Source organism: Eschrichtius robustus, chromosome 12, assembly GCF_028021215.1.
Source record: "Eschrichtius robustus isolate mEscRob2 chromosome 12, mEscRob2.pri, whole genome shotgun sequence".
NCBI lineage: Eukaryota > Metazoa > Chordata > Mammalia > Artiodactyla > Eschrichtiidae > Eschrichtius > Eschrichtius robustus.
The window spans coordinates 85,654,510-85,667,934 of record NC_090835.1 but is presented as its reverse complement, the minus strand read 5'-3'; the positions used below and the strand labels follow the sequence as shown (position 1 = coordinate 85,667,934).

The window sequence follows — 13,425 nt, the reverse complement described above, 5'->3', positions numbered from 1 at the left end:
CCACACTCTGTAATAACCTATATGGGAAGAGAACCCAAACAAGGACATATATACGTCTATGCATAAGTGAGTCAAGTTGCTGTACACCTAAAAAAACAAAACACCCTGCAACACTGTAAATTACCTATACACCAATACAAAATTTAAAAATTTTTTAAATGTAAATATACTGAAATTGGGACGTTTTGCATAGTGACCTTTAAAATTTTTGTACCAGTTTTCAATCCCATCAATCTTTTTTTTTTAATAAATTTATTGATTTTTTTTTTTTTTTTTTTTTTTTTTTTTTTTTTTTTTGGCTGCGTTGGCTCTTCGCTGCTGCGCACAGACTTTCTCTAGTTTCAGCGAGCGGGGGCTATTCTTCGTTGCGGTGTGTGGGCTTCTCGTTGTGGTGGCTTCTCTTGTTGCAGAGCATGGGCTGTAGGTGCGCGGGCTTCAGTAGTTGTGGCTTGCGGGCTCTAGAGGACAGGCTCAGTAGTTGTGGCGCACGGGCTTAGCTGCTCCGCGGCATGTGGGATCTTCCCGGACCAGGGCTCAAACCCGTGTCCCCTGCATAGGCAGGCGGATTCTTAACCACTGCTGCCACCAGGGAAGCCCCCCCATCAATCTTTATGACAGTATATTCTCCCTAAATTCCTGTCAATACTCTCCTCATACTGTTATCTTTGCCAAGATGATAGATTTTAATTTATTCCCATTTCGTATTCCACATTTGCATTTTTCTTTACATTTATTTGTTATATATTTGTTTGACATTTGCATTTCTTATTTTCCAAATTGTTTTCTAATACAATTTAATTATGTTTTGCTTGGGATTTAGTTACTTTAAAACACTGAATTCAGGAAGGACAAAGCAGCCTCCAACATCAGAAACTGGTCTGACATTTACCTTAGGCCTCAGCGTTGTCAGAAGCTGGACTGGTGCTCACCACGCAGCCGTGTTCTTCTCCTGTTGGACAGACGTCACCTCACAGAACATCAACATCAGACAAGGACACCTGAGACCATGATACAGTGAGACAAAACAAGACCACAACATCATTTTGTCCAAGCACAGACCAAACAAGGCAGCACTGTGCACCTCACAATGTATCAAACCTCTCCCTGTGCTGATACCAGCAACCACGGCTTCTTTCCAATTACAGCTGCATCCTCACTCTAGTCTTCCCTCCCTACAGGGAAGATGCACTGAGATGCTCAGTCATAGAATTGCCCCCACTTCCTGACAACACCCAATCTAGAGTGAGCCCCTCCTCCATACGCCCTCCTCAAAATCACCCAACCAGAGCCCACATCCTGTATATGTTCTATCTAACACCTCACACTAAGACACCATGGTCCCCGATGGTGTGTCATCTCCCTCCTCACTGCATCCAGAAATAAATCCAACTTGTTTGCCCACAGATTTTCTCCTGGTGGTCTTTGGCTGAAAAACATTGCTACCTGTTTGTGAATTCTTTTGTCTTTGAGTTTGATGGGGGCATGTGTTAGTATCTTTGTGAATGTCTGGTTGACATAGAGAAAATTTATGATTTTTTAGTGGTTTTTCATCTTTGGGCCATACAACTCTTCATTCCCCAAGTGTAAAAAATTCATGTATTTTTTTGTCTAGGAAAGAGGGGTCCAAGGGTGAAGGGAAACAGAATTGATTGAATTTGGGGGAACGAATAGCAGGAGCAGTCAGTAAAGAATTCTAAGCTGGTAGATTCTAAGGTTTACATCTCCTGCTTTATAATTTTACAAGTATGTACAGGTCCTACAAGGTATTTGATATATGTTGTGTTGAGTAAATACTTTCTCTAGGGATAAGTGAAGACTTCAGTGTCTGCTTATGTTTACCAGGTTAATGAAAGAACAACAAGAGCTCAAGGTAATAAAGACAAGAATTAGCTCCAGCGATGGGCAGTTTTGAACACATATGACCTTAAGGTGATAAACCATGGTGTCCTCAATGTCTGAACACTCTAGTTGTTAAAATACATGTTAATGAAACTTTCTGCACATGCTGCATTTTAAGGATCTATCTAAGACCCACATAGACAAGTCCATGGTTTCCATATGAAGGTTATTTTAATATGCATCAACCTATGAGTCACACAGTATCTTTTTGGGGGAAGAGACTGGAAATTAAGAACATTACGGTTATGCAATGCCCAATAGGCTAGCTACTAGCCACATATGGCTATTTAAACCAAATAACATTAAGGTGCTCAGCACAATAGCCACTTTTGAGGTGCTAAATAGCGACCTGTAGCTAGTGGCTACCTGATTTTGACGGTACAGATATAGAACAATTCCTTCACCACAGAGCATTCTATTGGACAGGACTGCTCTTCATGCTTTCTGGGCCTCAAGTCAGATATACTGGACCCATGAAAGGGCCAATATTATTTCTCTTAGAGACGATGTCAGATTTCTGTCTGGGATATGAATACATACTTAGCTGGTGTGTAACAAAACCAAACTAGGTTATGAGTGGGTGTGGTGCCTTCAGGCACAAACTGTTTCCAGGTCCAAAGGGGAAACACCTGTCGCCCTACCTCCCTTCCCAGACTGAGGACACTCTCTGGCATCACTTTCTAGGGGGTGAGTTCTCTCCTAGAGGAGCCCAGGGGCAGGGCCCTCAGCTAAGTGTGGGGAGGCAGGGAGTCCAGCTCAGGGAGAGGGATTCTCCAAAACGAAGAGGAGGCAAAGGCAAGGGTCAGTTAGGAGATTTTCCCAGGTTTATTCGAACAGCAGTTCTCAGAGTGTGATCTGTGGAACGCTTGAAGTCACTGAGACCCTTTCATGAGATCCACGAGGTGGAACCTACTTTCATAGCATTACTAAGATATTATTTGACTTTCCACTATGTTGACATTTGCTTTGAGGTATAACTTAGCAGTGATGGAGACTACTGTAGCAAACTGCAATATAATTATTTTCACCACAACTTACGTGCAGAAAAAAAAAAGCAGGTTTGCTTTAAAACATTCTGGTTGATGCATTACAAATTTTTATCTTTCTTTAATAAGCCATAATGGAAAAGAAAATGAAAAAGAATGTATATACATACGTATAACTGAATCACTTTGCTGTACAGCAGAAATTAACACAACATTGTAGATCAACTATACCTTATAAAAAAAAACTTATAAAAATAAATAAAAATTCTTTTGTTTCCTAAATCATCCTTAAATTCACTTTTTTTTTTTGGCCACGCCCCACCGCATGTGGGATCTTAGTTCCCTGAACAGGGATTGAACCCTTGAACCCAGGCCATGGCAGTGACAGCTCTGAGTCCTAACCACTGGACTGCCAGGGAACTCCCTTAAATCCACATTTTAAAACTATCTTCTAAGATGACATGGGAAGTACCCATCAAGCACTTCTGCTACATTCCAAAGTACTATGTCCCAAGGAAAATCATTTGTGTGACCTGAACTACCCTCTTCTTCATGGAATACAATGTTTACTTGAAAGGATGAATGACACTGGAAGATCTATATAACTTAGTGAAACAACGTATTACTTTTTTAAAATCTTACGTTAGTACAAGAGACTTTCAATGTGCAAAATAGGGTTATGGATTTTAACGTAACAGAATAGGAAATAGTTAATAATATTGTTTCAATATTTTATATTGAAAATAACCTTTGAGAAACTACCACTTGTGTAGTTTTAGTTTTGTATCAAAGACTAACATCCATGACTGTCTGAAAAGGTTATTAAAAATACTACTCCTACATATGTGTGGGCCTTTTTATTATCATAGACTTCAATAAAAATAACAGATTCGATGCAGAAGCAAACATGAACATCCAGGGGTCTTCTAATGAGACAGACAAGAAAGAGAGAGACTTGCAACAATATAAAAACCTGAAAAGCTCCACTTTTCCCACTACCGTGTTTATTTTGGGAAGTAGTTATTTTTCATATTAAATCATGGGTTATTAATATTATTCTAAATAAATTAATATAAAAATTTTAAACTGTACTATTTCTACTTTGGAAAGTATCGATAGAAGTATCCACATAAACAAAATTATCTTTGGGGTCGTCACTAGTTTGTAAGACTGTATAAATATTCTGACCACAATATTGTGCAAATCGCTGACTACACAGTCCCCGGGCCAGGACTCAGGGAGACAGTGTGACAAAGAGCTCTCTGAGCAGAAGGAGCAGGGCCAGGCACAGTCCCAGGTCCCGGGAGGGCCAGGCTCTCAGGCTCTCAGGGTGTCAGGCGGTCGCTGGGGCGGGGACGCTCCGTGGTGGGGATTCCCCGTCCCCCCGAGTTTCACTTTCTCTCTCACAACCTGTGTCGGGCCCTCCTGCCTGGACACTCGTGACGCGGCCCCACTTCTCACTCCCATTGCGTGTCCCGTTTCTGGAGAAGCCAATCAGCGTCCCCACGGCTCCCGTGATAAACTCTCCACCGACCCACCAGGACTTGGCTTCTCCTCAGATCCCGAGGATGCCGGTCATGGCGCCGCGAACTCTCCTCCTGCTGCTCTCGGGGACCCTGGCCCTGACCGAGACCTGGGCGGGTGAGTGCGGGGTCGGGAGGGAACGGCCTCTGCGGGGAGGAGCGAGGGGACCACGGGGGTCGGGGGAGCAGGACTCCCAGGGAAGGAGCCACGCCGCCGCCCCCGGCCCAGACCCGCCCCCTCACCCCGGTCCCCGCCTGTCCCTCCCTGGCTTCCCGCCCCCTCTTCTCTCCCCACGAGGTGCCGGCCCTTCTCCGACCTCCACACCTTTTCCGTCTCACGAGCCCCTCGCCCCCTCCCCCCCCACCGGCCCCGTCACCTCGGACCCGGGACCCGCGCCGGGAGGAGGGTCGGACCGGGTCTCACCCCTCCCCGCCCCCAGGCTCCCACTCCCTGAGGTATTTCTACACCGGGGTGTCCCGGCCCGGCCGCGGGGAGACCCGCTTCATCACCGTCGGCTACGTGGGCGACACGCAGTTCGTGCGGTTCGACAGCGACGCCCCGAATCCGAGGATGGAGCCGCGGGCGCCGTGGGTGGAGCAGGAGGGGCCGGAGTATTGGGATCGGGAGACGCGGAACATGAAGAACGCCGCACAGATGTACCGAGAGAGCCTGAACAACCTGCGCGGCTACTACAACCAGAGCGAGGCCGGTGAGCGACGCGGGCCCGGGTCCGAGTCACGACCCCCATCCCCAGGGACGGGCCGGAGTCGCCCCGAGTCTCCGGGTCCGAGGGTCACCCCAACATTGCGGGACCCGCCCGGCCCCCCGACTCGGGAGGAAACGGCGGGACTTTACCCGGTTTCATTTTCAGTTTGGGTTTAATCGCTGCGGCTGGTCGGGGCGGGGTCAGGGTCTCACACCCTCCAGGTGATGTACGGCTGCGACGTGGGGCCGGACGGTCGCCTCCTCCGCGGGTACACACAGTTCGCCTACGACGGCGCCGATTACATCGCCCTGAACGAGGACCTGCGCTCCTGGACCGCGGCCGACGAGCCGGCTCAGATCACCAAGCGCAAGTTTGAGACGGTTGGTGCTGCGGAGCGCAACAGAGCCTACCTGGACGGGGCATGCGTGGAGTGGCTCCTCAGATACCTGGAGAACGGGAAGGACACGCTGCAGCGCGCAGGTATGAGGGGCCGCGGGGCCTCCCTGGTCTCCCCTCGGGCTGGAGCTGGCTTCCCACAAGGGGAGGAAATGGGGTCCCTGTGGGAACACCGCCCCAACTTCTTGTCGGGAGAGGGAGGAATCCGCCCAGGTTTTCATATTCTGTACAAGACAGTGACTCGCCGGTGGCCTCACTTCTCTGAAAGACAGTTAAGGAATCCAGTCTCTTTGGGGAAGAAGCAGGAAACCATCCCTGAAATAACTGACCAGCGGCGCCCTTTGACCCTGACCCCCATTTTGTGAACCATGACTTTCTCTCTCAAGGCCTGTTCTCAGCCTGAGAACATGTTAGGAGGCCTGACTCCAGCTTTTCTGAGTCATTCAGCCTCCACCAAAGTCAGGACCATTGCTCTGTATTCTCCCCTTTACATGGAGCCTCCTACCTTGGCTTTCATCCTTATTCTAGAACTTTCCAAGGACTGGGAGATTTTCCCAGACCCCGGAGTCCAGGCTGGTGTCTGGTGTTTTTGCTTCTTCTTTTCAAACCTGTTGTGCTGTCCATTCTCAGGATGGTCACATGATGCTGCTTCAGTGGCCCATGAAGGTAACCCAAAGTGTGAATTTTCTGATTCTTCCTCCTCAGACCCTCCAAAGACACACGTGACCCATCACCCCATCTCTGACCGTGAGGTCACCCTGAGGTGCTGGGCCCTGGGCTTCTACCCTGAGGAGATCTCACTGACCTGGCAGCGTGATGGGGAGGATCAGACCCAGGACATGGAGCTTGTGGAGACCAGGCCTTCAGGGGACAGAACCTTCCAGAAGTGGGCGGCCCTGGTGGTGCCTTCTGGAGAGGAGCAGAGATACACGTGCCATGTGCAGCACGAGGGGCTTCAGGAGCCCCTCACCCTGAGATGGGGTAAGGAGGGACATGGGGGGTGTGTAGCTTCTTCTCAGATAAAGCAGGAGCCCTCCTGGACACGTTCAGCAAGGTCGGGATTCAAGCCTGAGGTCAGGGCCCCTTCCCTTTCCTCCACAGAACCTCCTCAGCCCACCGTCCCCATCATGGGCCTCATCGTTGGCCTGGTTCTCTTGGTGGTCACTGGAGCCGTGGTGGCTGGAGCTGTGATCTGGAGGAAGAAGCACTCAGGTAGGGAAGGGAGGGAGGGATCTGAGTTTTCTTGTCTCACTGGGGGGTTTCAAGCCCAGGTAGAAGTTTGCCTGCATTTTTATTGGGCAGTACCACTCAGAAACATTGCTTGCCAGTCTGGAGACTGGCACTTACCCTTTTGTAAAGCACATGTGGAAATGAAAGATTTTTTCACCTTCATAATTCCAGTTGGGGACCAGATTACCAGCACTTGAAGGTCAGAGAGGGAAGGTCCCTGCTGAGGACAGACCCCCCAGGAGGGCAGAAGTTGATCCAGTCCCCCCACATCTCCTTTCTTCGTGTTCCTGATCCTATCATGGGTTTTGGCCAACAGTTCTGGAAAGTTCTCTGTGGTCCAGGACTAGGGGGTTCCTCTAGGATCTCACAACTCAGTCTTCTCCCTGGCCTCTCACATCATGTTTTCTTCTTACAGGTGTAAAAAGAGGGAGCTACGCTCAGGCTGCAAGTGAGTGTGGAGGGGGTGTGATTCCTGAGACCCATGTGAGGGCGCAGACAGGAGGCCATGGGGGGCTCACCCTCCTAAAGTTCCTTCTCTAGTTTCTCTCTTGTGGGTTCTGACCACGTCCTGGTTTTGTTCTCCCCCAGGCAGTGACAGTGCCCAGGGCTCTGATGTGTCTCTCACGGATCCTAAAGGTGAGACCCTGGAGGGCCTCGATTGGGAGAGGTGTTGGGGCCGAGGGGATGCCCCGGGTGGTGGGGATCTTTGAGTGGGACATTTGACCATGTGGGGGGCTGATGGGAAGGTCAGCACTTTACATGACTGACCTGAATTTGTTCGTGATTATTTTCTTTCACAGTGTGAGACAGCAGCCTCGTGGGGACTGAGTGATCCACGGTCCCACTTTGTGGCTTCAGATCCCATGACTCCTCTTTCTGCAGCTGCATCTGAATGTGTCTGTGTTCCTCGTAGCATAATGTGAGGAGTTGGGGAGACTGGCCCACCCCTGTCCACCATGACCCCTCCCCACACTGACCTGTGTTCTCTTCCCTGATCCACTTGCCTGTTCCAGCAGAGGCAGGGCTGGGCCACCTCCATCCCTGTTTTAACTTCGTGTTGCACTGAGTAATAATGTCTTACTTGCCTGTTGGAAATAAAATCTATATATGAATTTTGTTTTTTCTAATTCTTGCCATGAGGGGTTGATGGGATAATAAAGGAAAGGATTCCTAAAGGTTGAGAGAGAGAATAAATGGAAGCACTGAGAACCTTCCAGATTCTGTGTGTTTGCTGTGCTGACCCTGTCGCAGGTGGGACAGGAGGAGGCTGTGAGGAGCTGAGCGTGGACGCGGCCTGTGCCCACTCCGTGCTCACTGCATCGTGCGCTTTGATGTGGTCACTGCTCTGCCAGGTCATCTTCTCTGTTTGTCCTCGTCACTTCAGTAGAACCTTGTCCCACCAGGACCTGTGATCTCAGAGGCTCAGAAATCACCTGGGCCTTGTACTGTCTCCAGGACTGTGGGCAGCAAGGGCTTCCTGTAACCAGGTAGCCTTCGCTCAGGCCTTGGTCCCATCCTCGGACCCTGTCTTTATCGTGTGTGTTTATATTTTGCTTATTTAGTTGTTGTTGTTGGAATAATGACTGTTGTTTTTCATGTGCAGAGTTCCGGTCTCATTCTTCTCTGGGTGTCTCCATCTCTGACAGCAGCAGGAGTCATTTTGCCTGTCATTGTCCCCACAAGTCCAAGGGGGCCCTGCACACAGGATTCTCAGTAGTATCAAGAGAGCAATTTTCAGCCTCATCCAGCTCTTGCCCTCCTTCTAGAGATGTGTGCTGGATTCTTCTTTCCAACTTTTCCCCATCTTTTTAAAGGAACCAGATTCTGGAATTAGCAAAGAGAAGGGACCCAATAGTCTCTCATCTTGACTTAATTCTTGCTGGATTTCTCTCTTCTCTGCAGCCTGGCCCCTCTTCTGCCCTTAGATAGATCTTCTAAGCCTAGTGCTAACTCCAATCCAAACTGGTGGATTTAGAAAGCAGAGTCTAACAGAGTCAGGGTACGTTGGAATATAAGACACATAAGTGCAGGATATTCTTTTCTGAAGCGAGAAGGAGCATGGTGTGTGGTGTGCAGACTGATTGGTGTGGGAGGGAGGGGAGATCAGCCCTTGTGAGAAAAGTACAGGCGGCATTGATGTCATTGCGAATGGATGTTGTGCTGTAGCTGCCACAAGACAGCATGTGGCCTGAGGTCACGTTAATAAAGACACTGTCTCTAGAATAGGGAGGTGCTCTACACTGATGATTCATTCAGTTGGTATTTTTGTGTGCCAGATACATGACACACTATTTTTGCATCTAGGAAACCTCAGGGAACTAACAACAGACAAAACTTGCCAGCCACGTGGAGTATATGCTCTAGGGGAAAGGGCAGAGTGTGCACTCTGAGACTAGTAAGTGAGGGAAGTGTTTACATTAAAAGTTGGTAAGTGCTTTGAGGAAGGTGACCCAGCGTGTAAGTGTGTGGGGACAGGGAAGGTGGCTGTTTTACTAGGGCGGTCAGTGTGGGCCTCATTGAGAAGATGACCTTTGAGTAAAGATGGGAAGGACATGAAGGAATGTCCATGAGGATGTCTGGGGCAAGTTCTCTCCAGGCAGGGGAGCCTCCAGTGCCAGTGCACTAGGGCAGGAGAGTGTCTGCGTGCTCAAGGAAGAGCGAGGAGGCCATCGTAGCTGGAGGAGAGAGGAACTGAGATGAGGTGCAGTGTCCGGACAGATCATATAGACCTAGACAATATTAGAAGGGTTTTGATTTTGTCTGAGTAAGATGCGGAGTTTACAAGATGGTTTGAACAGAAGATTGACCTGGTGTGACTACTCTCTAGAAACATCTGGCTGCTGGGCAGAATCAGGAGGTGAAGGGCAAGAGATTCCATAGAGGAAACTGTAGGAAATGGTGCAGTGTCCAGGCTGGAGATGCTGGTGCTTGTCTGGGGTGTGAGCAGGGAAAGTAATAGTAACTGATTGGATTCTGGATATATTCTGAAAATGACGTTTTACAGCAATTCCTAATGGATTAAATTTGGGTTATAAGAAAGCAGAATGAAGGGAGACCCCAAATTTTGAGATTTGCAAGTAGACATGTGGGGCACCTTCCGCAGAAGTGGGGAGACTCTGGAAGCAGCATATTTGAGGAGGCGGCAGCATTGGCATTCGGTTTAGGAAAGTGCAAACTGAGTCTGGGGTTCAGGTGAGATGACTTGGCTGGAGAAATAGTTGGAGGAGGTGACACCTGTAAATGAGGTTTAAAGCTTTGAGAACAGATGAGGTCACCAGGGGAGAATTGGCTACAGAAGAGGAAGGACAAGGACTGAACCCTGGACCCCCCAGCACTATGCGATCTGATCAGACCACACACCCGAGCAGACCGCACGGTTCTGACCACCGAGTCTAGAAGGCACAGAGAGCAGGGGGTCCCGATCTTCCTTGTGCATCACCTGCACACCTCAGGTGGAAGGGAGCGTGAGAATCTGCATTTTAAACAAGTTTGGTGCTGAGGTTGCTGGTCTTCAGATCACACAGTTAGTAGCAACAATGTAGACCAGGATTCCCACGTGGCTGTGCATCAGCCTCACCTGTAGGGCTTGTTCATAAGGGATTCCTGGACTCCATGCCCACATTCTGAGATGGTGGGTCGGGGAAGAGGCCTGAGTACTTTGCAACAATCCCTACAAGCAGTCCTGAGGCTCAGGCAGATTGGGATCCACTGAGGTCAGTGATCAGAGAGTAATCAGGGTGGGGAGGGGTTTTAAATCCGCATTGAAATGTTTTTCCCTGGGAAGAAAAAGTCAGGACATTTTCTGGGAGATACATGTTTTCTCTACCATGCAGTATAGCCAGGTGGAAAATTTAAGAAGCAGTTATCCACTCAGCATAAAGAAAAGCTCTTGAGTTGCTAAGAGGGTAGACCTAAATTTTCTCCACACACACGAAAAAGGTGATTATGTGGCATGATACAGTTGTAAGCCAATGCTACGGTGGTAATTATTTTGCAATATTAAGTGTGTCAAGTCAACAAGTTTTACACCATAAACTTACTCAATATTGTAGATCAATCATATCTCAATAAAGCAGCGGGGAAGAGTCTCTGAATCCCTGCTCTCTCAGAGTTTCGCTACATGGTATTCTCATGCAATTCTTTATGGGGAAAAAAGGGTTTCAAATTGTTCTAAATGGAACAAGAGAGAGAGAGAGAGAGGGAAAGAGAGATTGATTGTAGTTTTGTTTTATTTCAGGAAAAAGCCACAGAACAGCCCTGAGAGTACACAGCCAGGAACAGAATCCACAATCCCATCCAGGTCGGGTCCCACAGAGGAACCCCTGCGCCTGCAGGTAGGCACAGATGCCACTGTTCACAGCACTGTCAGCCCTGATTCTGGACAATGCACCCTGCGGCTAGGCCTGCTGTCTCTGCTGCTCCTGACAACTGGACAACACTACCGCCACCTCTGCCACATGTGCCAAAGCATTCAGCACAATTCCAGCCTCCCTGTGTCACCATGTCCTGAGTCAGAGTCCAGCATGGGGTCACCTGCCTGGTGGGGCCTCAGGCTGTTTCAACCTGCCAGAATGTTTGGAAGCAGGTTTTTCTCTCTTATGGAGGGAGGTGGCCTCTACCTCCTACCAAGATCTTCAAGTATGAAATTCCCCTAACTTGGGAAGAGGGTACAGATTCTAGGGGTGGAGGTTGAAGGTGAGGAAGGGAAAAAGAATGACAAATTTCAATTTTTGCAGCAATGATCTAGACGAGAACTTGACCTGGTTCATTGTAAGCAGTCAGGTTGGATGGATGAATAAGTAATAAATGACATCTTTCAACTTCTTCTGTGATGTTCTGTTATGGGGTCCAGCTTCTGTCTACTCCAGTTTATACGCAGATAAGCAGAGTGCATTTTTCAATAATGAAATGATTACTCAAAATGTCCTCTCCCTACCTTTGTCTCTTTCTAAGCTTAAAAAAACAAGATCTGTAAGTCTTCATGGGATCCATACATAAACACTGACATTTTATACTAAGTTTCCTATTTCTTTGTACATGCACATCTTTCTGGGGAAAGTATCCATATCACTTATCAGTTTACATGTGATCCCCACAAAAAAGTATCAATACTAGTTTAGACAGCAAGTTACTCAATCTCTGGTCCATGAGGAACTAATGATCCAACTGTCTTAGCAGATCCAATGACATGATATAAATGCTCATCTTTTTCTTGGCAATTACCAGTCTGGGTCAAGATAAAGGTAGAAGTTTACTTGCTTACACTCACTTTCAATGTCTGTATGTTTCTTATTGTGAGCTGAGAGCAAACATTTCACAAACCAGCACTGGCTCACAGAAGAGATAAAGTATCATTGGTTTAGGTGGACTTGTATTCTAGCACCTACCATGGTGCCAGATAAATAGCAGGAGTGAAAAAACAGGTCGTGGAGACTCCATTCCCAGTAACGTGATAGAACTTGTTTTAAGGCTGCCTCTTCCAGTGAAAACGAATAAAAATAATAAATAAAGTATAAAAAGCTTCCATAAGTACAGTATCAAGAGAATAATTATTTAGGCCAAAATATAAATGTGGGTAATGACCCAGAGGGAAAAATTGTTTTTATCCTTAGGGCATTAGCCAAATCTGGAAACATCTTACCTTTGGTTTTCTCAAGCTTATGAGCTGTATTTGGAAATGTCACCCAGAGAACTCATATTGTTTTTTTTTAATCCTGTGAAGTAAAAGCTTTTAGTAAGAAAGGCTTAGTGGAAGCCCCTGAAAAAGCCGCCCAAGCACAGCCACGACAGAACATTAAAAACGATATTGTGTCTTGGGATAATGAAAGAAGTTAACGTCATCCTCAAAGACTTAAAGGTTGCAGGGGTGGTGGTCACATCACATACCAGTTAACTCACCACTGTGGTTCTTGCGGAAACTGGAAGGATCGTTGTCAATGATAGTGAGACAACGCTGACTCTCGGCGCTGCTACCTTTCTTTTCATTTCCTACCTTTATGCTTCTACCTACAAAGTTCTCTCTTTTAAAAATCCCAAATTACCTGGAAGATCGGGCCAGGTTTTCGGGAATATAATTTTGATCTGGATTCCTGTGAAGTGAGCCCCAAAACCTTTGACTTGAACTCTATTTATTCTGGTCTCTGCATTGCTAGCCTCAGCCGTGTGACAGGCCATGTAGTCAGATGGTCCCAAAGTCACCCTGTGGTTGGCAGACTCTAAGTTGGTCCCCGATGCTCCCTCCTCCGGTATCTATGCCCCTGTCTAATACCTTTGGAACATAAGCTGGACCTAGTGACTCATTGGTAACAAATAGAATAGGGGAAGTGATGAATGTATATTTGGGGATCACCAGGGAAAAATATATGAGGGACCCGGGGTCAGCTGTCTCAGGGCTGGCTGGGGAAGCAGAGATTCCTGATGGAACCCAATGACAACTGATGCTGCATTCTTTCCCTACCTGAGGAGTTTCTCCTCCAAATCTCAGCCTCCACAGTCACTGCCATCAGACAGGAGGAGGAGGAGGAAGAGACCACCAGCAGTGATTCTCATCCTGGCTGGAATGTCAAGAGAACTGTCTGTGAAAAGGACAAGAAGGGAAGTGAAGAAACGAAGGCTCCCAAATCTAACACCTGGTGACCCAAACGCTCCCCTATCAGACCCCATGGCTAGAGAGATGAGGAGGGT

The 13,425-nt window shown here is 47.8% G+C and overlaps 1 protein-coding gene across 2 annotated transcripts; it reads left to right on the top strand.

The window, feature by feature from the left end:
* Nucleotides 1–4,307: 4,307 nt before the first annotated feature.
* Nucleotides 4,308–7,853, top strand: LOC137772983 (BOLA class I histocompatibility antigen, alpha chain BL3-7-like). Of its 2 annotated transcripts, none has more exons than XM_068557237.1 (8): nt 4,308–4,526; nt 4,849–5,118; nt 5,320–5,595; nt 6,217–6,492; nt 6,613–6,723; nt 7,157–7,189; nt 7,330–7,377; nt 7,542–7,853. In XM_068557237.1, the coding sequence occupies exons 1-8, from the start codon at nt 4,454–4,456 to the stop codon at nt 7,544–7,546; spliced, it is 1,092 nt and encodes a 363-aa protein (XP_068413338.1). In that variant the 5' UTR covers nt 4,308–4,453; the 3' UTR covers nt 7,547–7,853. The 2 variants fall into 2 exon arrangements, with proteins under 2 accessions (XP_068413338.1, XP_068413339.1); XM_068557238.1 differs by having other exon boundaries at nt 4,346–4,526; nt 7,157–7,224.
* The last annotated feature ends 5,572 nt before the right edge of the window (nt 7,854–13,425 follow it).

Excerpts from the sequence above, each read along its gene's own strand:
- LOC137772983 (XM_068557238.1), top strand. The coding sequence starts at position 4,454 with ATGCCGGTCATGGCGCCGCGAACTCTCCTCCTGCTGCTCTCGGGGACC. Across the intron at positions 6,493-6,612 it reads GCCCCTCACCCTGAGATGGG|AACCTCCTCAGCCCACCGTC; the intron begins GTAAGGAGGGAC and ends TTTCCTCCACAG. Across the intron at positions 7,225-7,329 it reads GTGTGATTCCTGAGACCCAT|GCAGTGACAGTGCCCAGGGC; the intron begins GTGAGGGCGCAG and ends GTTCTCCCCCAG.